This window comes from Trachinotus anak, unplaced genomic scaffold (assembly GCF_046630095.1).
Source record: "Trachinotus anak isolate AG129_WGS33_773 ecotype Australia unplaced genomic scaffold, CSIRO_AGI_Tana_v1 ptg000016l, whole genome shotgun sequence".
Classification (NCBI taxonomy): domain Eukaryota; kingdom Metazoa; phylum Chordata; class Actinopteri; order Carangiformes; family Carangidae; genus Trachinotus; species Trachinotus anak.
In genome coordinates, this window is record NW_027273867.1 from 12,596,650 (window position 1) to 12,623,145 (window position 26,496).

At 41.3% G+C, this 26,496-nt stretch overlaps 1 protein-coding gene across 2 annotated transcripts; it reads right to left on the reverse strand.

Moving 5' to 3' along the window:
- Positions 1-13,223: 13,223 nt before the first annotated feature.
- On the reverse strand, positions 13,224-25,807 carry galnt12 (UDP-N-acetyl-alpha-D-galactosamine:polypeptide N-acetylgalactosaminyltransferase 12). Of its 2 annotated transcripts, XM_071500073.1 has the most exons (11): positions 25,653-25,807; positions 24,791-25,569; positions 24,264-24,433; positions 23,355-23,544; positions 22,865-23,050; positions 22,619-22,736; positions 21,968-22,144; positions 19,535-19,666; positions 19,192-19,305; positions 17,872-18,027; positions 13,224-16,731 (listed from the first exon to the last, which is right to left on the reverse strand). In XM_071500073.1, exons 2-11 carry the CDS (start codon positions 25,144-25,146, stop codon positions 16,594-16,596), a joined length of 1,737 nt encoding a protein of 578 aa, XP_071356174.1. In that variant the 5' UTR covers positions 25,147-25,569; positions 25,653-25,807; the 3' UTR covers positions 13,224-16,593. The 2 variants fall into 2 exon arrangements, with proteins under 2 accessions (XP_071356174.1, XP_071356175.1); XM_071500074.1 differs by having other exon boundaries at positions 24,791-25,803.
- Between the last annotated feature and the right edge of the window lie 689 nt (positions 25,808-26,496).

Genomic DNA, 26,496 nt, shown 5'->3' on the forward strand with positions numbered 1-26,496 from the left:
GCTCTCACATTTCACAGCTCAGATGGTTGTGCTCACGGAAGGAATTTCCATGTACATCTTTTGTTGTTTGCAGAGTGAGCAGATGGCTGATAATTGATCAACTTCATGTCACTTTCATGTACACTCATTCTGTAACCTTTTTTTTCCCTTTTGGCGAAACTGTTTTGATTCATATTTCTGGAGAGTGTGAGTGCGGAAAAGGAGGAAAGGTTAGTGCCTTTCTCCATCCATCTGGCCACTAATTCACCATTTACTTGCAACGGGTCATTATGTTGAGTTATGTTAAATCTATAGAGGCTTAGTATGATTTGGCATCACATTCCACATTCTTGAACACAAAAAAAATGTTTCACTGTGATCTTCTTAGCTCACAGACATATGCGCTAGAAGTAAAAGCTAGAATAGACTTTCATTTATCCCAGATCAACACCTTACTTCACAGTCATCTCACACATGACTGATCTCAAAACACCAAGCCAAGGACAACAGACTATCTTGAAATGGCACAGACAAGTTACTGCACTATACAGCAGAGAACATTTAATATGAATCTCTGAGATGCTTCTCTGCCTTGTTCTCGACACGCTTGCCCTGCCAGTTACAGTGGCAGCTATTTGAATAATTGGTTTCAAAATCTGGAGTCACAGTCCTGTGAATTCCATGCATACCAACAAGTTGAGGAGCAATTCTTCAACAGGGCGTGTTCCATGCATGGCAGTGGTGAATGCATGTTTTATGAGCTTGGAAAACATGAAAACACTGCAGACTGTCAACTAAGAAATTTCCCCTTGGGATAAAGAAGAGGGATGACTCAGATTGGCCTTTGTTTTGGTGCGTGGAACTGGAGCGTCCTAATTAGATTTTTTTTTCAGTTGTGATCTAAAGAAATTTCATTTAGTGAGATATGCTTTGTAATGCTGTCTCTGGATAAAACTGGTGAGAAGTTTGATGGTCACAATATAAAAAAATACTGTAAATATATCCACTTATTTAAACTGATAAATAAATTACTTTATGTCACCTTATACACAATAAATATTAACAATTAACTTTTAAACGGCAACTGGCCAGAATTTAAGAGAATACAATCGGCATACAAGTGAACATCTTATAGCCCTGTGCCATAAAACCCTCGTATCACACACCCATTGTTGATGGACTGTTGTAGTGAAAGTAAATAACTGTATTAAATAGTGGCAGATATACTGTAAATTCAGACTAATGGAACAATTTCTGAAATTCAAATATCACATTACACAATGATGTGGGATTCAGATCTCCTAATTATCAGAGTATGTTTTCCTATATTAGTCTCGGGGGTTATTTTTGTGTTTGTTGAAAGCTGGCACAGATGGAATGGTTCACAGTAGCATGTATTAGGTTCATGGCATACAGACTCTTAAGTAACTTGAAAATATATTCACTAAAAGATTTTCACCTTGAAATGTTCAAGAAGACAGCTGCAAAATTCAAGACCAAATGAATTTAAACCACACAAACCTTTGAAAAAATGAAATGAACAAACAACAAACCACAAGCTCATATTTCTTAGATCCATACAAGTGTTTTCAGATATTCTGGCTGATTGATAGACATTAGACTTGGTTTAGGTTTGAGGTGGACATTGCTACACGGGAATTAGGTGTCAGCAGAACCCATGTATTGAGATGCCTTTTCAACAGCAGACATTTTGACTTGTCATCATAGGAAAAGCACTAGTGCTACTAATAGTATTAATGATGGCTTTGTTCTGTTCAAGTTTTCCAGTAAGCCTTGACAGCAACATGGACCTACAGGCCAGGACCTGTAAGGGAAGGGACAATAGACCATTTTCAAGCCGACATTTTATTTCAGCTATTCCAGTCAGCTAGCATGTACAACACCAGGACCACCTGTACGTGGAATGCAACCTTCATTAATGTTATTGCAATAAATACACCTGTTATATGCCAGTATCCTGCTATGATATCTCAAAATACATGTTTTGATAAAGGTCTATCGTATGGTTATGGTTGGGGTTAGGTAACTCAATAAATGGTAGAGCATGGTAGGGTTTTGGGCATAGTTTACTCATAGGTAAAGAACCTCACTGCATGCCAGCTCCTTTTATCGATGACATTAAGAACCATTAAAGATGACGCTTATTTTTATAAAAATATGAATTTTAAATCAGGCTGCTACAAACATCAAAACACACAAATAGGTCACAGTTTTTAATGAACCCCTAAAATATATCTTTTTATGCCACTGCTCAATAGTATTAGAATCACCTTTACAATTATACAAACAAGCTACTAATACAAATACAGAGAATCTGATTAAATTTGCTCACCTTAGCTTTTCAGAAGACATTTCCTAACTCTTCAACGCTCTTATATCCAAATGGAGCAAAAATTACTTTGTGAGAAGGCCTAGGCTACTTCTATTTGTAGTCTTGTGTCTTGTGACTGCACTAATAGGAATTAATATGATATTACATTTGTATACCGTCCCTGCAAGTAGCGACGGAGGATGCCATGATTGTAGTTATGAGTTGCGGCTTGTAATTTTTGACTTTCCAACGTGTCATGAACGCAGCATTACCACTGACAGGAGATATCTGAGAAGCTAATTCCTGCCATTTGTCAGAATGCCAGAGCTCAGAACAACTCGTAAGTACAAAAACCTGACCTAACCAAGTTGACAGGTAATTCACATAGATTGAAGCACTATATTTAACTGTATATTTCTATTATTTTATATATTGTATTATATATTTTAGCATTTTTACATATACAGTATGATAGCACATATTTCTAATGCATATCATCATTGCAAAAGTGTCAATGCAAAAACATGTTTGTCAGCAAACATGGGGGAACATGTTTGCTGACAGACAGGAGACCAAAGGAAAAAAAAGCTACTATACTAATAGTTATACAGTAGAGTGCACTTGGGATTTTCAGGCACATCGTTGTGTTAGAAAGGACAGAAAATGCACACAGCATGTTTCTGATTTAAAGGATGTCCTCTGCTGTGCACCCTAGAAAGATAATCTTGAATGGGCATGCTACATTTGTCCTGGTCAGAAGAGGTTATCATAGCCTTTCTTATTCCATTCTGAAATTAAATCAAGAATATGAGAAGAGACTGTGTAAAGTAGGCCACTGCCTTCAAAAGAGCTTCAGTTGCGGCTGTGCTGTGGGAGGACACTATTTTGATTACTGTCAAGTCCTAGTAATAGCAAGAACTACGTCTTACATAATCACACTTACAATAAATGTTTCCAACATCATCTACGGCATAACTGCTTCATAGCAAGGGTGATTGTTTCAACAGCAGTTCCATGTGCCTGTAGGATGAATATAATAAGATTAAAGCAGAGCAGATGTTAAGAATGTGTATGTCGAGCAAACATAAATAAAGAATAGAATAGATAAATAGATATTTTCCTCAAAATATGTGTGCAGTCTAATGCTATATATTTGTGTCTTGAGACGAAAGGGGAAATGATCTCCACTGTGGCAAGAAACACAGTCAGAAGAGAGATCTGCAAACTGGCATCCTTTTATCTATGCATGTCAAAATTCCTCATTTAACAAAAAAAAAACTGCTGTATCTGAATCACATTATTTTCTTGATCACACCTACTATGACGACATGGGTAAAAATATGAACATGCCAAAATTTTAGCAGAATTAATAATACATACTGAAAGACAACCACTGTCTGCTGTCATGGTATTGTTTTCTTAGGTTGATTAATCACCATTGACATGCAAAATTATGTGTATAAGACAGAGACAGGAAAATCTGGTATCTATGAATATATCTAGTTTTATAATCTAGACTCCATGCAGTTTTCAGACATGCTTAAAGGTAGATGAACAAGATGGAACAAGTCTGTGGAATGCAACATAACCTCAGGTTTTAAGAGGTCCAGTCTAAAGTCAGAAGTGACAATATGTCAATGTGTCGTCTCTGTTTTAGTGGTCAGATGTCAGATCGTCAGCTCGATAATTAGGACCCGGGGTGGCAAGAGAGCAGGGTAAACGAGCTAGTAGGAAAGCTGGAGTCACGCTATCACACATTAGCCCCAAACTATTAATAAGAACTGTCATTCTAATTAGTGGGTAAGGGGAGATACATATACAGAAAAGCAAGCACAAGTGTACTGGCTTACACTGATAAACATGCACACGGGAGCATGCACACACACACGCAGCCAAAGTTCTCAGACTCTCACACTCATCACATGCATGGCCATTCTCCCACACACAAAATCTTAGCACAAACTTTCGCTCAAAGCGATAATACAGACACTTTCAGGAGAGTGAAAGGGAGATAGAGAAAAGGCCAAAGAGAGCAAATAGTTCAAAGGAGAAATTGAAGGGAAATTAGATAGAGATGAAGAATAAGCTGCACAAAAAAGAGGCGCAGAAAAAGAATCTCCAGGCATTTCTCTGGGTCAAGTTAATGACAGCCGTTGATGCAAGCGCATGTGCCGCCCCACAGTGCATGTGCTCAGAGATGGAAGGGGGTGGACGGCAGCTTTCCAAGACCTCCCACCTCAACTCACCTCACCAGCATTAATTATACACAACCTCTTTCCATCTACCAAGGCAAAGAGGTGTGCGCTCTTAAGAGGTTAAAAGCCATTGGATAATTTATCTATGTGTGAGCTGATTGGTGAGGCTGTCCATGACAGAGATGGCTCCATGGGGTGCATGAAGAGCACTTGGGGATGTAGTTTCTATTTTTTCTTCACTGGTGATTGTACTAATGGACAGAGGAGACACCCGGCCTCTCTGAGATCCAACATGTGTATTGATCAGTGACTGCCTGTGGAATGCTGACGGCTTCGTCCTAATGGCTCAGCAATCTGAACTGTGGAGTGCAGTGTCAAGTTCACAAGCACTTGTGCAGAAATACTGCTCAGTCTCAGGAGTCTTGTATGTGTTTTCTCAAATTCAGGAGAGTCCCTGTGATCTAGAGAGGAACATTTTTCTCCTAAAGCCGGAACTCAGAGACATACACTCAAATCTGGGTTATCGTCAAGATGCCAGACCTGTGAACTGTTCTCAGACAGTGAATAGGATGCTGATTTTTGGGCCCATAGAGTATTTTCAGTTTTTATACTCACCTGAGCTTTCTTCTTTTGCAGCGTTAGCTGTTCATGAGCACAAAAAGTTTCCTTATCTGTGAGAAATCTCCATTCAATGCTCCTAGATTCACTTTGAACATTTTTCCCACTTCACATTTTTTGAAGAGGCTCAGGGCTGGCATGTTGCTGACACAAGTTTGAAGTATATACATTCAATTTTGAAGAAGAGGTTATCCTATGTGCACATGTTGACAGGTTTCTCTCAGTCCGATGGAATTACATAATAAATGTGCAGTGATATTCTCCTGTATGCAGACACAATAACTGTACATGCAAACATGTTTAAATATAGAATACATTTGAAATGTATGTGTTCATGTACTATCTCATTCATGCATGGAAAAGCATAGAAACCAACAAACACACATGTATGCACACACAACCTGGCACTTGGGCCTACAGACTAACACACACGCACACAGACACACATGAACAAACATGACCATAATCAAAAAGGACAAGCACACACACCGATAAACACACAGTAAATTGTACATTCACACTCTTCGACACAGCATGGTATTGTACATTATGCAAGCTCAATCATGATGTCACACAAACCATGTAATGAAAAATCCTAATATCAATTATGATTATAAAGCCCATTCACACAAATATTTAAACCAATCCCACCCCCTCGAACAATAATATTCACGCAATCCAGAACTGTGTGTTCAGTTTTATAATAGACCAACTGCTGCTGCCTGAGCACATTATTCACAACAGTAAGGGAACATCCAAAAATATTTTTGCAGGCAAATAGCTTAACAAATGAAAGCCATAAAAGATAGATGAGGAAGTCAGTGCTTCATTCATATTTGATAGCTGGGCTTAAGATGCATTACCCAGCCAACACAACAAGCCATAAGCCGACAGTCCCAGAAATAATGAGCTTGAAGGAGCATCTGTGATGGCAGAGGTGTGCGTCTGTGTGTTTGTGTATGCGTGAATGGATTATGCTGGACAGTGGCTTAGAAATGTTGTGTTACAGTGTGACAGGCGGGCAGCTGTTGTCTCTGTTGCTGTGGTACAACAGTTCAACAAAAGGCAGGAAAGAGGTTCAACATTAAAGACAACTGACTCATACCTATATATATATATATATATATAGGTATGAGTCAGTTTTTTCAAGATGTGCGTACCGGAGTACACACACCTGTTGAGCAGACAGTTTCAGCGTCTTCTGTGTATGGGTGTGTGGCCCCAGGTGCCCATTAAGGCCCCCCTCTAGTCTGCCAGTCAGCCAAGCATCAGATCAGCTGATGTGGCTGGATCGATAAGCAGGCAGGCAGACTCTCTTCATTAGGAGTCCCTGGGGCCAGGCCACCTGCCACTCACTCACCGGCTCCTCTCTGGCAGGAGCTCCATAGTGTGCCTCTGGCTGCCTCGACTCAATAGATTTTGTGTCTCCGTGTCCTTTCTTGCAACCTTTGTGTGTTTGCTTCATGAAAGTGTGTGGGTAGAGAAAGAAAGCCACATACTGTACCCGCCACCACACTGACACCCATCAAGAGTAGTATTCTGGCATCCAGTGGAAGATCTGCGGACACCAGTGATTGATAAGATGAGGTGCGAGCTTTGCGGGAAACAGTGTAACATTACCATGCCATTCAGCTTCAGAAATCGGGAGGCATAAAGAAGCAATGACGAACGCAGAGAATGACTGAAAGTAGTAAAATAGATAGCAGAGGGCAAGAGCTGTTTATTGTGAAAGAACGCAAAGGTGGTGAGCAAGTCAGTCCACTGAAAGGAAATGTAGAGGACGCGAGAGGAAATGTGTGTGTCTTTCTACGAGTCAGTGGCTCATGAGTGAATTCAACTTGCTTGTGCAATAAATCTGTTACAAAAGATTAGAAACCTTTTACCATTATAACCCTGACAAAAATTAAACTTCAGGGTACACATGTACCCTGGGTGAAACGAGGAACATTTTATTGGGAAGTCTCATCATGTTTTTTGAGTCAACATCACTGAAACAAATCTGTCTGTATATTAGATTGTTTCTGCAAAGTAACACAAAAAAATGAAATTAGAATGTATTCATGCAGTATGTTTAAAAGAATCTAAATGCTTAAGGCTAATCATAATTTTGAGTAGTTAATCAAAGAGCTGCTGTGGGAAGCAGTTTGGAAGTAACCTAGCCAACCGTGCTGGCACACTCAGCTTCCCCTCTTCAACATTGCACAAAGGTCTAATAGCTGTGGCACTTGAGCTTGATGAAAGCAGGGCGATGAAAGCAGAGTTAGGCAGTAAGAGGAGTTGGCCCTGCTCGCTGCCACTCCTCCACATGTCTGCAGGCTCATTATCAGCAAGCAGGCTCAATGAGCGCAGTCCTACATGCACCATTTCTATACCACTACCCGCTGAGCATTGCTCACCTTTCACTTTGGTGTACTATTACTCAAAGAACTGGGCCTTTATACTGAGCAGTGTGAGCACTTGTAGTTTAGCTTTCCAAGGTGAAGAGAAGGCTGTCATATGCATTTTCTTGTGCATGTAACAGATGTTGATATCCAGGGAGGGTTATGTTTTGAGTGTCTTTTCATTTATCATATCAGTATAGAAGTGCAGGGCCATCCAAAACAATGGTAAGTACAACTTGTATTTCCTAACATATCATTATGCAACACTTTTCATCAAGGCTGTAAAACAGATGTCTGTAGATAAAGAACAGATGTCTGCAGATACAGAATTTACATGAGGCTTTTGTGGCCCAGCATTATGATAGGTACATTGTAGTATTTTCCCATGTACAATGAGACTTTGTGTATACATGTGTATATATATATACAGTATATCATCTTATGTGACCTATAGCAGATGCAGCTAGCCGCATGGCCCCAAGTGATTTGAGGATCCACACTCCACAGAAGCGCCCAGAGGCAGGAAGCCTGAATCTCACCACTGAGATTCATCCAGCAGGGGTAGGTGAGGTGAGCAACCACAAGCAATTAGCGCATCATCTGACAGTGTGAGTCTACTACTTCTTGTCTCTCTGCTGAGAGATTTCCGGAGCCCTGCGATGTTGAGCCTTATCGATCAGCACTCTGGAAAGGTCAGTGACTTGGCTCACTGCCCCACCCACCCACCCACCTCCCCCCACCCCCTTCCTCTGGCATTCACTGGAACTCTGCACCCACAATGAGCCGCTGCCCACATAGGCTGGCACTATGTGCCAGAAGAGGCATGTAGCAGAGGAATACTCTGCTGCTTATGTAGGGAAATATAAACCTATCCTTTCTATACATACATTAGTCATTTGTTAGAAGTGCTCAACTCTTATTGGTCATAATACCACTGTTATCCCTCAGATACAACATCCTCTAGCCTCTGAGCTTTAGAGGCGCTGATAGGTGGATTTTTGTTTACTTTAGTCAGTGCCAGGATAGTGTGTCCAGCATTTACACTAAGCTAAGCTAACTGGCTGCTGACCGTAGATTCATTTTTAGAAAGTAAAACTTCTGGTAAAAAAAATATCAAGAGGGTAATCACATTGACAGACATCCACTGATGAATATGATTCATCAACTCTGACTAAGGCTTCAGCTTAATGACTTAGATGATGAATACCATGTGTGTGCTGCATCAATCTAAGTTACATTTCCATTGCCAGGACAGTTGGTTGTCTATCTGACCAAGCACATCATCATCACATCAGTAATGAATTATGCAGAGGCAGGGATAGTCTTTTTTTTTTTTTGCTAACTCTAAGTACTGCCTCTCTCTTAAAACAACATTAGCCAGTCCTCAGATGCTTGAGCTTGGCGCTTGACAGCTTCCTGCTACTTATTTTCCGCACCAGTTTCTTATCCACTGCCTCTGCTCCAACAGATAACATTAATACAGTACAGTCGTTAATTCCCTGACAGGAAAATTATGTTTTAAATACATGTTTTCATTCAGAATAAGTTCATATGAGTATGGTAACGTTGCATCTCAAGCACCCTGGAGAGTAAAATAAAACATAGACGGCAGACCTCTGAGCAAACGCATGCATGCTCATGTGTGTACATTGTACATATAGAAGACACAATTACCTAAAGCAGATGACACTGCCTCCTCAAAGTGATGAGGCATTTAATTCACACATGAGTACACCCAGACAGCAAGGGATCTGTTCATTTGACCTGCATCACTACACCCCTTTAGTGAAAAAGCCCCTCAAGAGAAGGCGGAATTTAATTTAATCATTGACTATGAAAAGCAGTGTCCATGTCTTTAGCACTCCACACCAGGAGCACGTCAAGGTGTAAGGCTTATTTCATACCCTGGGAGAGTGATGAGGAAACAGCGTCAGGCAGCGTCAGGCGGGGAGATCTCACTCAGTCTCCCATGTTTCTGAAAACAACACCTGCACTGAATCTTCTCCTAAAGTGTGTGCAAATATTTCCTCTAGTGTATCTCAAGAAGTCTACTGTAGTGGGTACAACATATCAAGCCTTTTACCCCAGAAGTTGACGCTCAGATGATTTGGCGCAGGGATGGATGATTCAGTTTGTGCTCAGAACGTGAATGCAGGAGAAACGTGGTTCCCTGTTTAATTCAGTCTACCTAATTTCTGATAATGTCTCACTTTCACTATTCACAACCTGAAACACTGAAACAGCTCAAGGTTACCATGTAAATGTGTATATAAAATATGTGTTGGAAAGGATTAATAATATTTCAAAACCTGAGGTACACTTGACTGAACTGAACTAAGGCCGATCGAATGTCTAAAAACACAGTGAGCGAGGAGAAATAAATCAACTACATCTCATTCTGTCCAACGGAAATATATACAGTATATTTCCCTGGGGGGAGAGGCAGTCCATTTGGCAAGCAATCAAGTAATCTGATGAAGTGAAATGAATGGGAGCAGGGTGGAATGGTTAATCGCCTGTGGAAGCATTTTTATCTCGTAGGAACACATTAAAGAGGTATTCTGTCAATGTAGGCTACGTTGGGGGAGGCTGTGAAAAATCACAGTCTGCCGGGGTGTGAATCAATGTGACTCTGGTGTTCTCTTTAGCAGAATACATAATTTCTGCCAAATACGATTTGCTCTCTGAGAGGTTTCAACATTGCATCCGACAGGAGGAAAAAAAAAACAAAAAACACACAGTTTGAAGAAAACTCACTGGAGGAACATCAATCAGAGTCTGAAGAGTCAAACTTCAACATACAGAAAAATGTGCACAGAGTAAGACACCATAGTTAAAACTGTTGCCTCCATCCATGACATTTTAGCACATACTCATATTTCTAGGCTCTGCCATGTCCATTCGCTGTGGGAGAGAAAAGAGCGACGGACTCCAGCTTTTAGCAGACAAGTGTGATATGTGCTGTGACTCCCTCTCCTCTCTCTCACCATGGAAATGCTTCTCATAATTAATTACATCAGCAGTGTCACCATAAATACCCCATGAGATTTGCATTCCGTGATTCTGATGTATTACAACAGAATGTAGACAGATGTATAACAAAAAGTCTTAAAATGCTGCTCACAACCAAGCCAGTGAAAGTAAAATGTGCTATTTACTGAATCTAGATTAGATCGTAAAAACAACATTAAAAAAACTAACTCACAAATGGCCATCTGGGTCATTTTGTTTGTTGATTCCTGATCAAAACCCACCTGTTGTATTCACCAGTCTGCATGGTCAGAATCATCTGTGTAGCAAGTCTGTGCAAGTGACAAGTGACTCATTATCGAGGACTAGTCCATTAATGTCATTAACAAAGATGTGGTCCACTAATTGACAGCTCCACTCTGACTGTGGCAGTAATTGAAAAGGGTGAGATATTATCCACAATCACCTTCATAATCAAAGTCAAAGATTCTCATCTACTTGTTTTAATGATTCACACTTATGTTTAAACTGCTCATGATGAGGATGGGATCAGAAGATCTTTGAATGGGGAAGATGAAAAGTTGCCAAATTATCCGGAAACTCCAGCACTGGCCGTGGCTGTGTGTGAATTCTGCATTCAGCAGAAGGTGAAAAGTACAGTTTTTCTCGTGATCCGCCAGGTTCTCAGGTGGATCATACTTTGGAAAGACACGGCGTTTACATCGTTCCTCGAGTGGGATCCCGGTGGGTTCCAACTCTTCTGAAAGAAACACAGGGGGTAACTCAAGGCAAATAAGCAAAAAGCAATCTGCCTTTGATGCTGCATTGGCTGGTTTCACAGAAATGGATTAGCTGAGCTTGATGCTACACTGAAGGAGGCTTTCAGCTGAAAAAGGCTTTAAGTTGAGGCACGGCTGGGAAACTGGTCCCTTAAGTATTTGGAGAAATTCTGAGTACATCATTTGCAACAGATAATTCTTCCATTGCTCACTGTGCTCCAGTGTTCTGTGGTATTTATGTTTCACATCGATGCTGTACAAATACATATTTTTTAGGGCCATAAAAACCTTAATTTCACATCTTCCTGTCTTAACCACAATTATTAGATGTTGCCTTTGTTTTCACAGATGGATTTACCACTCTGCACATCTGTTGTCTTGAAAGCTTGCAAGGTTAATTGCTGTTTACATTTGTCTTTGCCTCCTTGAAAAACTGATTTCCATGAAAGCGATGAGCTCTGCCAAATGGAAATGGCACACATGATCCAATAAATAAAACCACAATACTGCTCAGACACAACTGATGAACTCTAGAGTGGTTGGTTATGGTTATTTAAACGAATTTGCCGATGGAGAGACTTCAAGAAGCCTTGCTGCTTTTTTTTCACTGCATGATCCACCTCATCAGATGCAAGGCAGTGGCAGCGCATAAGCAATGCTATGCTATCTCTGTATCTAGGCCTCACATGTTTGCTGCACCGTCTGGAGGGCCCCCTGAAAGTGAAAGTGTGTCATCTAATGTATGCAGCCAGCAGCCACTGCTCCTGAGCTGTTCTGGGTATTGGGGATTACATAAACTAAACCATCATGGAGTGTGGATATGGCCTCCTATCACTGTGTGTGTGTGTGTGTGCGTGCTGCTCCTCCTATGGTTCCTCTCACTCCCTGACAACTGAAGCGTCTCCAAAGACTCACACCACAGGGGGTCTTGTTTTGCATTATCATTAAAGACGCATATATAGGGTGTGGGAGACTGTGTTGCTGCAAAAACTGGGTCTACTTTGTATGCAGGCTGAAACACAAAAGAACACAGTGTTTCCGTGGACGCATTTGCTGAATTTCAGGATATTTTATAGCACAATTTTGTACTGCATACTTCACAGAGATGCACCCAAAAGATTAGGATGAGGCAGTGCTGAAGACAGCAGCATCACAGCTCTCTGCAGCAGGGCTCCTCATTTTCCTAGGAAGCAGCCGAGTGGTGTCTGTGCAGCATTTGTCAGAATGTGAAGATTTCTGGCAAGTTTTCCATCAGAGCATGTCATCCCGTGCAAGAGAGAAACCAGCTTGTCTCATGCGGTGAGGCACAAATATTCTTTGGGAATGTTTTCAGCAGTGTGGTACACTTAAATAGAAAGATGCACTTGTATTAATTTGACCCTTTTAATTCTTTGGCATGTGCAGTTTAAGGTAAAGATGCTAGCACTAGTTTAACATGTGGTGGATCACACCCCGTATGTGCCATCAAACAAACAGCAGAGCACCATCAATGAGTAATTGAGAGAGACTGCAGGGCAGAGCGTCAGCACCAGGGGAAACAGAGCGACTTGGCGCAGGCGCCACATTCCTCCATCGCGCTCAGCAGCTGGTGATCAAACCAATCAGATATGGTTGGAAAATCTCTCTCTCTCTTCTCTCATTACCCTCCGAGCATCTTGATTCACGTCTCCATCACAGTTAAATGTGGATGATAGCCTTTTTTACTCCTCGTGGATGCAGATGAGTCACAGTCTTATGGATAAACGATGGTGTATAGTGAGATCAAAAGAATTTTTAGGCACATATTTTTTAAAAATGAAGTCAGCCACAAGTGTTGCCAGTTTTGATACACAATTTAAAGACACAAAACTGAGCATCAAAAAACAAAGAACATAATGAGCGAGAACAGCCATTAATACATATCAAACATTACTTATGTGTTTACTTATTTCGACTCTCAATTGATGACAATTAAATAAGTACACTGACATCAGATATGGTCCATTTATTGGATCCAACAAATACAAAAATAATGTTAATTACATCCTTCACTTTCCTAATAACAATATAAGGCCACTGGAGTTACTAACAGCATTAATACACCAGACACAGTGTTGAATTCCAGCATTATTATTTGTGCACATTTACCACTTAAATAATTGAAATGTCTCCACTGGGAGTTGTTTACCATTATAAACAGAAGATGTGCATGCTGTTGTAAAACAGGCCTGCCTGGTCCATTAGGGTTGGGCGACAGTGCAATCAGCCACTTTACAGGTTCAAGTGCTCCGACAGATCCCTGGAATATCACCACTGTTTACAACAAAGGTTCGGTTGATATAAAAGCCCTATATGACCTGCCAGAGAGATATGACCCCAACGGGCGAATATCAGTTTTATTGCAGCTGTGTGTAGAACATCAAATTAGCATACAATATACGCCAGCGTATGTAGGACATGCCTGGAATAACAGATGGCCTCACTGAACAATAAATGATCCTTTTTAATAACAGGATAGAATATTTATACTGCACTCACAGGCTAAAGACACAAACTAATGAAAACGGAAAGTGTTCAATACATAAAGCATGAACACTGTATTAAAAGAGCAATTTCACCAGTTCCTGGTTAAACTGATCTTTCATGGATGATTCTCACTGAAGCAGCTTCCCTTAAGTTTTAAATCATGGAACACTCAGCCATCAAGAGTTTGGCAGGATTGCCAGGGACCATGCACAGCTTGGAAATAGTTTCAAACAACCTTTTATAAATACTGTCCCTGGCATATGGCGCTCCTCTATTAAGACCAAAAACAAGCACTGTTCTGAGACAGCTGCCCTTCTCCTCCCCTTGAGAAGCTGACCATAATCTTCCTACTGGTCATTTGATCCATTCGACTTATTACCAAGCACTGTCTCCACAATCCTACCACTTATAATAGCAGCAAAAACCTTTATGTACTACTGGGAACTTTAACCTCAGGAATTATTCCTTATTCAAGTATGATTGGAACTTATTTTAAGCTTCCATCAGTACAGCAATCTCATGATGCTCTTTTACACTGCCCTGCACACTGCAATAAAATTGTAAATGTATGTTCAGAGTGGTAAGTGATGCACATCTTGCTCTGTCCCTTTAGGCTTGTACTAAGTGAGCTCATATGCACAGATGTTACCATGGTCTTGCAACAACGTCACCATTACACACTGCATTCATTATATTTGGCAAAGGAAAGGATTCAGATTCTACTCAAGTCCCAACTGTGGTACTGGCAAAAGCTTCTTTTTCCATCTCCCATTTATCTTACTGTGAGTATAGATTCCGAATCAATAGCAAAAATCTATTTTAGTCCGATCATCCCCCTAACATTAATTCCTAACAGAGCTCCTTTGAGACTGATGGGCCAACAGCCTGTGAAGGTTAATGGTAAGGAAGAGGTCACAAATTGCTTCAGTCAGCCTCCTCCATTACCTGCTCCTGCTGTCAAAAACTGTACTCTTAATGATTTCCATTCATAAATCAAACCTCAAGCACACAAGTACACAAGTGCTGATCTGAGGAGGATTTGGCTGGTGCGAGTCCAAAAGATAGGTCTGCTGCTGCACACCTCTGACACAGAGAGGGAGAGGTGGTGATAAAGAATTGGGAAAGGACCAGAAAATCAATCAGGAAGCCATCTGCCATCCTAGCACTCTGGAGACACCAACAACTGTCTTCTCCTCCGCTGTGTGTCCCTTATTCCTTCTGCATAGCCTTAGGGACAGCCACAGAAGTGACCACAGCTCCGAACAGAGGGATCTATAGTTGTCTAATACTGACAGATGGAAACAGAGGCAGTGTGCACAAATCAGCACAAGCCACTAGAGTAACATGCATTCACTCAAGGGAATGGCTCCTCGGCAGTGTATATTCTCAGCAGAGGCATATGTGTACCGTAAGTGTGCAGACACTCTGTCACAACTTTAACTACTGCTCTCGTTCTGTCTCGCCGTGTAACAAAACATACATTTAGTTCAAGGGCATTCTTCGTGATCCTAGGTAAAGGGAAATCCTAAAATGGAATTACAACAGGAATTTACATCCAGCACTTTCTATGGGCTCTAAGTGGACAAGAAAGATGAGGAAGAAGGCCCTATTCGTTTGATTTCAGTGTTTATACAGTTGTAATCACCAGCATTAAATGAATAAATTCCCACTTATTTATCACCAAAGTTGACATATGTCTGCAAAGACACTATGACACAACAGTAAAATAGTCCCATCTACAAAATACATCATTTAAAATAAACATAGTTGACACCACATGAATTCAATCCATAAAATATGGCTATGATTTAGTCTTTTGAACACTATGTTGAATGTTTGTTTTTTTCTTTATAAAAATAACTACAAAGGCTAGAAAAATGACCAATATCTTTTTACCTCAGTTAGAGCTGCATTTCAAAATTACCTCAGTAAAAGCAGAACAGTACAAGACTGGAGTTTCTCCTCTTATCAGTAGTCAGATGATTAAGTTCAATATTTGCTTGGTACTTGCATAATGCCTGTGATTTAAGGCTTTTCTCTAAGCCACCTGTATGAAAGAGTAGCAAGCACTCAAAATGTCTTGAAAAAGTTCTTAACAAAATACCTGAAGATTTGTCCCACTTTCTTTTGAAAAATAGAAAGCACAGTGAAAGAAAGGAAAGTGCAGAGAGGTGTGTTGGCCCCCTCTACAGGAGAAGATGCAGATAGCCTAAAATGTCTCGTGACGTGTCTCTGAAAGCCGCTGTAATGCCAGCTCATAAGAGGTTACGGGTATGATGACAGAGGTATTAAGCAGTTGTTTTCTTTCAGATGGATGCACACAAGTTTCAGTGTTTGTCCATGTGCACATACAGCAACTGAGCTAAATTGATCTCATTCTTAAAGATTTCACCAGCAGTGGAGTGGGTTAATAAGAAAATAAGAAAAAAAAGTCACCATGTAAAGTTCTGCAGGTTGTCACTAATTCTCAAGCATCTCCTTATTTAGAAAAACAGGTCATATTCCACTGGGCTCCTGTCTCCCAGAAACAGCATCCAAAAAACATAAAAAAAATACTCCCATATATGTATATATATTTACAAAGTACTTCAGAAAGTAAGTGCTTTCAGTATAATTTCCTTTTGAGCCATTAAATCCAGCTGGCAGAAATGTGCAAAGGTTGAAGTTTGGGAGGAAGCATGGAAGCTTCCTCCTTTGGGCTCCTTTCAGGGCAAGGCACACATATCAAAAAAATATTTCGCAATTCAGTCCACCTCAATCCAATCCAATATCCTGAGGAGGAATATTGGCCTGAATGAAAAACGGATTTGTACATATATTCAAGGTTCATGTTGTTACATTCTCTCCTCAAAGAACCACTTCTGGTGGAGGCTGTCAGAGCAAGGCTGGAGTGTGGGGGCTGGTGTCCCGTTGTCTGTCTTGTCTACTGCCTCAACACATTTCTGGCTCACCACATGGTACAGACTCCCATCCTGAAAAGAACCAGGTTGGAGGATATGAGCTGTTACAATACTAAATCCCAATAGTTACATGCAGTTTAATCACTCAAATGGCCAACAAGTAATTATAAAAAGCAGCTATTACAATACAGTACAAGTATAGCTGCTGCTTAGTAAAGTGGGTATTATCTATATTATTTTTTTAATTCTGACTTTTGATCAACACTATTTTAAGAACACAAGAGCTTATCATTTGAGCTTTGAGAGATTCTGCTGAGATTCCTTAGTTACCATATGTTAGCACGTACGTTTACTTCACTTTCTCTTCTCCCTCCCTTTGTTGTTCAATTCCCCACTTTTCTGCCTCTGGTCTCCTTGTTACATCCATTCAGTCTTTCTTGGCTCCATTTACATTTAGATAGTGTGGTTTAGCTACTGATGCAGGTTTGGTGTAACACTGAAACACATGCTAAACAACTCCCAGCATTGTGTGGTGAAAACCTAGCTTAGTGGTGCTCTGTAATTTACAGTGAAGTATCAGCCACACTGGCGCTAAACACCTGTGGAGCAGCTCAGCAATGTGACTGACATGACTTTGACCATGGAATGAATTAAATTTTGGTGCTAGTGTTAAAATCATGATTCAGTTCTCTCAGTTCCAGTCCAGTAATAACACATAAAATATTTACATTATTAGTATGAATTCCACAAGAAATAATTCTGCTCATTATTGCCAAAGGGCTTTTTAACTGTGGAAAAAAAAACTCAATACAGTATTAATATTTCACCCTGTTTAGACTGGGTCGAAAGAAACAGATGCATTTACACCTAGGAGCAGAGGATCTTTAACAGCAAGACAAAGCCAAAAGAGAAGAGGTTTGTGGGTGAGTGAATGGGTGTGGAGGTGGAAAACGGGGCAGTCAATTTGAAAATGTGGTTCTCACCAAGCATAGGTGGCAGTTCAAGAAGGACAGTAATACATAATACAAAAGGTCTGAGAAAATTCAAAAGCAACAGGTTACACTTGTCTTTGGATATCAGCCAACGACTTAAAAACTCATTCGATCCTTAACGTTCACTGCCACCATGCTACGTCCTGTCTTACCACTCTTTGTTTGTCTGTGGATTTATAAATGCAAACCCAGACATGATAAGCAGAAATGTACTTGTTACCTTCCGGAAGACAAATTTCTGATCTGCAGGCACAGGTTGGCCTCGTTTCCTGCACAGCTGGACAGTTATGTAGGTGCTGATGTTGTCACCCACGGCACATCCTGCAGGTTCCCTTGTGTTATAGCGGATCTCACCGTCCGTGGAGTATTCAAAGAACTGTGGGAGGAGATGACACAGCTGGGTTTTAATCTGAACCTTTTCATGCAAATTCTGTAATGTCTAATAAAAGCTTAATGGAAACACTTTTCATTTTTTAAATGAAAATTTTAAATCTCACTTGAAATAGAAATTAAAATAATTTAAGTGGAAGCATGCCACCCACACACAAACATAACAGCTGGCTCAAGGAAATCCTAAATCCCATCAAACTTGAAAAGATTACATTTAAGTTTTGTAATATTTAATATATTAAGAGAATTTGTACATGTATATGTATGTGTGTACGTACAGTAAGTGTGCAACTCAGAGGAAAAAAGATATGCAGCAAAAAAGCAAATGGACATGGTGTACTGAGGAACAGCTTGTGTGTGTGTGTGTGTATACACACACAAGACAGAGACATATACACAGACACACAGATGCACACACTACTCTTACAGTATTTGCACAGCCTATGAATGATAGTGTGATTCTACAACATGCATAACGCTCTCATAAGACAGACAGCACAAGCACTACAGAGCCCACTTCCTACAGAGACAACATTAGTGTGTGTCCACAGAGGACTGCTGGAATAACAATGGTAAATTTCACAGTGTTTCCTGGGCTACTGTCAACCACAGAGAATAAAGGTGTTGGGAAATATATTCTCCTTTGTACCAACAAGGCCAACATATCATTTTTCAATCTGGGACAGGCACTTCCAGTCCACTATTCCCAGATTTGGAAAAGTGCAGCTACAAACCCTTGCTGTCTCCTATGAAATAAGAGGATTGTGTCTGTACTTTCAGGGGGTCTGAGCAGCTATTTTCAACTATGATTACTGCTGTCTTAGGTAAATAGACAATAGGGAGTCATGGAGGATAGGAAAGGCAGGATTAAGGAGACGATATATATAAAAATGTGAGAAAGGAAAAATAAGAAGTCTAAGTTTTGAAGAAAGATAAGGAGGAGGAACAGAAGGGTGATAAAAGCCATATTTTTGATTAAGTTTTAATAAAGTCTAAATCTGCAAATAAAGGTAAAACATAAGACTCTTCATAAAGACTATTAATATTTAACAATGTTAAAATGAAGACACTTTAGTGAACAGATTTTTCACCAGACAACACATCAGGAAACATTGTATGGCCTGCAGCCTGAAAGAGTAACGTCTAGTACCTGGTTCTGACCCATGCCATGACACTGGTAGAGGATCACCCTTTGGCCCACCACAGTATGTTCTTCTGCAGGATTGTAGTCAAAGCAGTAGTTGGTCTTGCCCCGGTTTTTCAGCTATAATGAATAAAAAGCTGTTATATCAAAAGAGTTTTTTAGGTATTTCTAGAACACAGCTTACAGGAGATCGTACAGGGGTGAGAAAAATCACACTTTAAAAGTTTTTTATTTGATAAGTCTCTAGTTTGAAGTGCTCAGCTGGATTAAATACAATCAAACTGGTGATAATTGGTAAATTCATAGTCAAATTTAAAGCTGATAATCAGTGATGCAGATGTGTCCTCACCATTCCAAACATGCCTGGCTGATCCTCTGGGATGTGAATATCAGGGTAAACATTATCCAGATACCACCTGAAGTTCTTACAGCCCAGCTTCTCTCTAAGCTTCTTCCGCTCTGTCACATCTCCAAAAGCCTCCTAGAAAAAAGACCACAAATGATAGTTCCACCTCATGATTTCAGTACCTTAATGCCCTGAGATTCAAAACAATATCAAGAACAGAATTGCTGTAGTATGGATATTACATGATGTTAGGTATCAGTCAATGGCATCTCATAGTCAAAGAAAGACCATATGTGTGTACGCTCAGACACCTGCAGTGTCAGAGGACGTGTTCATAGCATAGCTCTGTGGTGAAATGGTGTACAACAGCACCATCTATAGTTGTTCTATAACTCTACATAATTACAAGACATTACAAATAATGAGACGCCCTCAAACACAGCTGCTAACCGTAAACCACTCCTACATCCTCGTCAAACAAGAGCAACAGGATCAACATGTATATTTTATGAGTGTGCATGTGCTCACAAATAGTACATATGTGCTTATGTCAATACCTTGATGTGCTTTTAAATAACTTATGTAAATACACATTTACAAACCACAGTGATCATGACCAGTGAATTGCACTGTGATAAAGAAAACAGTCTCCACTTTGATCTGCCCGTGCACATATGCACATATGCACCTTCTGCAGCACTGCAGGATGATGATGGATGATGGTGGTTTGCTGGAGCACAGCTCTAATTGGCCCTTCATCAATTTATTGGGTCAAGAGAGGGATTCCCAAAGGACAACAATCTGTTGTCAATGGGAAGGAATGCCATGGACCGGCAAAAATAAGGACCAGCACAGTTGCTACTTAAGAGTAATGTAATGTAAGGGTGACTAGCAGCCCAATGACAATCCAATCCAGGGAGGGGTCGCTTAAAAAATAAAAAAAACTAAAAGGAGCAAGTAGAGGCCAATGTAATGTACACAAGGGGCCAGAGAGGTGTCAATTAGAGGAGAATAAAAAGGCTGTGGGAAAACAACAGAAACATGCTTATAGATCTTCACAGATTTACCCTTTTGTCTGAGTCATCCCTGAAATGTATACACTACATTATGAATCTAGTTTATTTAGGTTTCACACTACTTAATTACTTATTAACCAAGAGTCGTAAACATAAAATCACATGAGCCGACAGGTAACTTCGGTTTCAGTGACCTGTCATCCTGCAACCACAATATACTGTTTTCTGCTCTGGAGAGGGATGGTAACGTAATGGCCAACCAGACTGAAAGAAGATAATTCCATTTGCTATAAATATATGTATTAGAATGACTCAAGTTATCTAGATTGTGGGCTTGGAACCAATCCAGGACTAAAGGTGGAGGTGTCCAGTAATACCGACCCTCGGGTACTAATTTACATAAATGTACATCTCACTGCCTGAGTTTTTCTCTAGCAAAGGAAGTCAGGTGATCCTAAAGGGACAAAAATGGAGAACTTGGTGTGGGTAGCTTCTACTTCAACAATATCCTGCAATCTCCAAAAGATTCAGTAAGACTACGCCAGATTCAGTAGGAATATTTTTGTCTGTCTTCATTTGGCCTCATCAGCAAGGCTTACAACAGAAATTAATAACCTCCTCATAAAGTTCAACAGAATCTGCACTTAGGCATCTGAAAACTCATAAAGCTGTTGGACATAAAAAAGCAAAAATCATTAATTAAATTAAATTAAATTAAATTAAATTGTTGAGAGAGCTTTGTGTGTATGTGCACATATGTCTGTTTAAGTCAAGCAGTGCCTCTTTGGAGGCTTGGGTGGATTGGGTTTATCATGGCAAAGGTTGGAAAGCCGACCTCCCCTCAGAGAGATGAACGCCACCTGATCTGTGTTTAGCGAGCTTCTCCTCTTAACTACACTGTCGCACACTAACACACCTCCTCCTACGCATGCACACATACAAAGGCAGGGCACCCCATGGGTTAGCACTGCTCTCACCCTGTCAAGGACAGGTTGGTGACATCCGTTGGCACAGAGAGGCATGGAAAGGTGGTAATCACACACCGGAACGCCCTGACACCCCTGTCACCTTGGGTGTCCGCCGCTCATGTATCCCAAGTGTCACTTAATCAGGGGAGGTTTTTCACCACCGCGGGAGTGCAGTGCGTATGTGTGTAATTTGTGAGAGAAAGGACTGCGTGTAATTTTAGCATCAGCGTGTGGGACTGAGAGTGTGTCACTGGTGAAATCAAGTCATTCATCTAGCAGTTTTGTGATGAGTGCAGCTACAAAAAATACACTGACATCACAGTGCTCCATGACGCCAACTACAGGGCATTCAGTCTTTAAATATGCCAGAATGCTCAAAGAATAGTTTGGGTTGTGTTTGACACCACTAGCACATACACACACGCACAAGAACACCCCCCGTACAGACTCACCAGTCGTGCATGTGGGCTCCGATGGTAGTAAATCTCTTTGTATTCATCCATCCAGACCTCAGCAGCTCTCACACTGTTTGCCAGAGCTTTGCTCCGGGAGTAAGGGGCCTTTTTTGGGAACACATGGCCCACATGGGAGCATGGGTGGATCTCCAGGCTGCCCCCACACTGCCAAATCTAGGAGACATCAACAACATCACCACGAGGATTTGGTTAGCATCTCAGCCATGATTCAATAATTTAATCAGGCACAAAGCACAGCCTTGTTGTTGAAGGGCTTGGAAACAAAAAAGCTGTTTTTGGTTCCTTCCCTTTGGGATATTGCGGTTAATGAAGGAAAAGGGATGTTCAACTCTTCACTGCAATTAAAGTATCAGGCTCTTGGGCCTGTTCTCACTGGTTGTTTCGTTATAATTCTTTGAGGATGGTTTTGACAGTCTCATATTGTGCAGATCCTGTTAAATGTAAACCAGATAGGGCTGCTTTTTTAGTGCCTTGTGCTTTGTATTGTGACTTGGTGCTAAAATCTATGCATGGAGAAAGTGTGTGCATTGTGCCTATTTTCCATAAAGTTAGTTTAAAGGAGTTTGCACATGTGGAACACATGTGTATTTACATGAACAAACAAACAAAGACAACATAATTTCTTACCCTGAAGGAGAACTCCAGGTTCTCTCCTCCCCACACCTCCATGCCTGTATCATATGTTCCCAGGTAGTGGAAGTATTTCTTGTTCACAGCAAACAGACCACCTGCCATGGTAGGAGACCTGGGGAGAAAAAACAGTTCAGACAATAATTATATCAGTGAGTGGGTTAGTACCAGCTGACAGTGCTGCTATGAGTCTTAACAACCTATTCTGTAAAGTTATCCAGTAAAAATGTTCACGTGACACACCTGATGACATCGGTGGGCGAGCGACGGCGTTTCTGCTCATGCTCTGGGACACTGTGCCAGGTAAAGACCAACCGCCAATCAAACCCCCCAATCTGAGGTTCACCGGAGTTGCCTAAATACTGGAAGGTGTTCCAGTCGATCACATCGATGACAGGACACACCACAGCTGATGGCTCCTCTTTAATCCTTGTGGAGAAAGGAGAGGAAAGCTGCTGACAGGGGCAAGTGCTGCTACAAAGCAAGCAATTTGTTTATCTCAAAAGTCTTTGTCAACTTTTTGTGTTGCGCTTGCTCTAAAGAGAAGTTACTAAGCATACTGACTGAGTCAGCTACATAAAAGCACTCCTGCAGTTGGCTTGTAGAGATTTAGTGCTTCACTCAGTGACATTTCAATTGAGCAAAACAACAAGTCTGTCTAAGCACAAGGCCACGATTTGACAGAATACTCAAGAGAAATAGTCCTTTCTTTTCTTGCTGAGGGTTTCCTCACCTTTGGAGCAGGGGCTCTAACCAGCCCTCGTGACACTCGCAGTGACAGTCCAGGAAGGTCAGCACATCTCCTGTGGTAATGGACGCCCCTAGCAACCGGGCCCGCACCAACCCCTCCCTCTTGGTGGCCCGGATGAGACGCACCTTCCGCAATCCTGAGATGTACTTTTCCAACGGCTCCTTCAGATGAGCTTCAGGAAATTAAACAATGAGCAAATAAACTAAAATAAGACATCTATAAAGTATGTTACTTTTTTATGTGTGTGCATGACAGCCATGTTTGTACTGAGCGCAGTTACGTTTCTCAAAATCATCTCTTACATTAAATGAACACAAAGAACAAGGACAACAAGCACAACAGAGCAATTAAAATCTGCTACCAGCTTTTACTATGTTCACCCCCCTGCACACGTAGCCAGTGTTAGAGCGCTGGGAGTGGCAGGCATTGTAAGCTGAAATATTTCAGAACCTCTCCTTAAATGAGTCAGCTACTGATGTTCAGTTTAGGTACAGAAACAAAACAACAAACAAGTGTAAACTAGAAAAAGATTATGTCAAGATATATCTGCATATTCCCACAGATAAATTAAAAAAATGCCCAGTTATGTGACACCGATATATCTGTGAGACTACTCAGTTTCATAAAGGATAACATTTCCCTTAATCCACATCTTAGTTTCACTCCCTGTCACTACTTTCCTGTATCTGTGTGGCTTTCCTAATTGCCAACACGTCAGTCTATCCTCCTCCGCTCTACCCGTCTGACAAACCAGCAACTGCCACCTGTCTGTCTGCCTGTCTCTTTGTGTGTCCTTTTACCAACTGCACTGTCCTTTCTATCAGTCTGCCTGTCCACGGCCACCTCCGCCCGTCCATCAGTCTGTCTGTCTCAGTCTCCCTGTGCTTGTACCTCTGTCACTGTAGTCGTCCACCAGCACCACCTCTTTCAGCAGGATGTCGGGGGATGTCTCCAGCACGCTATGGACTGTCCTCAGCAGGGTGGACCAGGCCTCGTTGTAGAAGGCGATCACCACAGAGGTTGTTGGCAAGGACCGGTAATCGTATTTCAGCTCCCTGCAACTGCAAAGGAGAATTTAGTTGTTAGGGGGCAGAGTAAGAGGGAGGAGGTGAGGCTGGGTGACAGAGTTAAGATTACAAACTGACACATTGGCAAGAGCAGGAAGTTTGCCTTAGCAAGTACTCCTCGATTACCAAATGAAAACATGCTGATATGGAAAGCCACTGTTATTACTCCACCCCAACAGCAAAAAAAACTTAGTAGTTCTCCTTTGAGAGCTAAAACGTGGCACAGTTGCTGAGTTGGGTTTTAACTTTGCTGTGAGATCGGCACTGTGCAACATTTGTTTCAGCTTTATTTCAGGGTGACAGCAGTGTTTCTTTGCAGTGAGGGTTGCCACCACTCAACCAGTCACTTACAGTGGGTTCCACCTCTCCGGCAGCCGGCGATGAAGCGACACTTTCTCGCTGACATAAATGTTAATCTGGTTCTTCTTGATACTTTCCTCCTCTTTTCTTTTCTCCTCTCCGTTCAGATTCAGTTTGACAGCTCTCCCCATTTCGCCCAGGGCATTTGAAGACAAGGGGGGCTTCTCGTAGACGGGCTTCTTGAGCTGCCCATTTTCCACCTCTCCCCCGTCAACGGGGGCCTCTCGTCGATTTGTCGAGCTCACCTCCCCGGAGTTGTGTCTGAAAAATATCAGATACCCAAGTAAAGTGGCACCAAAGAGGGGAAAAAGTAGTTTGGGTCGATTCCTTCTTCCACAGGCTGCCATCGCGTCGCTTCCTTCCTCGGTGCAGAGCTGGGTTGAGGTTTCATGCCCTGGAGAGCCGCACTCCGCTGGCTCCTACTGCTCAAGTGACCCCTCAGTCGCTGCGTTTCCGTTTGACGACTTCGGGTTTATTCCGCATACTTTCAGGCACCATTAATGGGGGTTGGCGTGAGTCTTCATTTCGTCGGAGAGATGCCCGACTGATAACTATGTGTGCGTTGTTGCTCACAGAGCCGGAACCTGGACGTCTTTTTTTTTTTTTTTTTTTTTTTCGACGGACGTTGGAGTAGCACTCACTCCTCCTCCTCCTCCTCCTCCTCCTCGTCCTCGTCCTCGTCCCCCTCCTCGATTCTTTTCAACGGTGATTATAGGATTGGGATTGATTATCTCCCAGGATTAGCCAGATGCCTAACCTGTAGTTCCTCTCTGGAGACAAAACAAATCTAGGTCAAGGTTCCGTCAAGTTTTTGAGCGAGAAAATGACGAGCTAGAATTAAATGGACACGTACCAAGCCGTTCTGTAGATGAAGAAGTGACAACCTGTGTCAAAATGCCATCTCCACGGCGTATTTAGTGTCACCTCCTGCTATTACAAACTGGATAAACTTTGCCCCCCAGCAACTTCTACTTGCGTTGAACTTCGAGCCTAACTGTCAAGATGGCCGAGCTAGTAACGACATTTCCGGTGTAAGAATCTCAAAGTAAAACCTGTGCAGTCAAATTCGACATGAATTTGAAAGCACAGCGTGTGCCTCCTCTGCCTCCTGCCCATTATCTGCCACATACCATTCAAACATAATACGTTTCTCTAACTAAAATACCTTGTCACTTTAATATATATATATATATTTTCAAATTCCTGCAGGTCTGTAATGTTTGATTCAAGAAGACATTATGTATGGTTGTCAACAAGTGTCTGTTTAATAAGATGTTTGTTTTGATGAATCACGGCAGATTTTATCCTGGCCTTCCTCTTCGTCTGGTTGCACTAATTTCACAAGACCTGTTAAATCCCTGCGTGTTTGATGTGCTCTGAGACCACTGATTCAAAACTTGAGACAAGTTTGCGCTTTTATTTTGAAGACAAAATAGGTAAACCGGAAGTGGCATGTTTTCCTTTGCAACTTGATGGAGTTGAAGTTCAATATCAGTGTAGCCGCAGGTAAATCTTTTAGAGTAATTGTAGTAAGATACTTCACCAGGTACAAACACAACTTACTTTAAGTACGATTTTTCTCTGATAAGACTTTAACTTATTTACTTACTAGTTCGTAACATGTAGTATTAGATAGAGGGCCGTTTTTTCCTTACTGTTTACTAAATACTAAAATGTATTTATGATGAGCTCAGCCT

Coding starts and splice junctions, on each gene's coding strand:
- galnt12 (XM_071500073.1), bottom strand. CDS start 25,146: ATGGCAGCCTGTGGAAGAAGGAATCGACCCAAACTACTTTTTCCCCTC. Junction 24,434..24,790: donor CCGGAGAGGTGGAACCCACT/GTAAGTGACTGG, acceptor TCTCCTTTGCAG/TTGCAGGGAGCTGAAATACG. Junction 19,667..21,967: donor GGAGCCCACATGCACGACTG/GTGAGTCTGTAC, acceptor TCTTTTTTCTAG/GAGGCTTTTGGAGATGTGAC.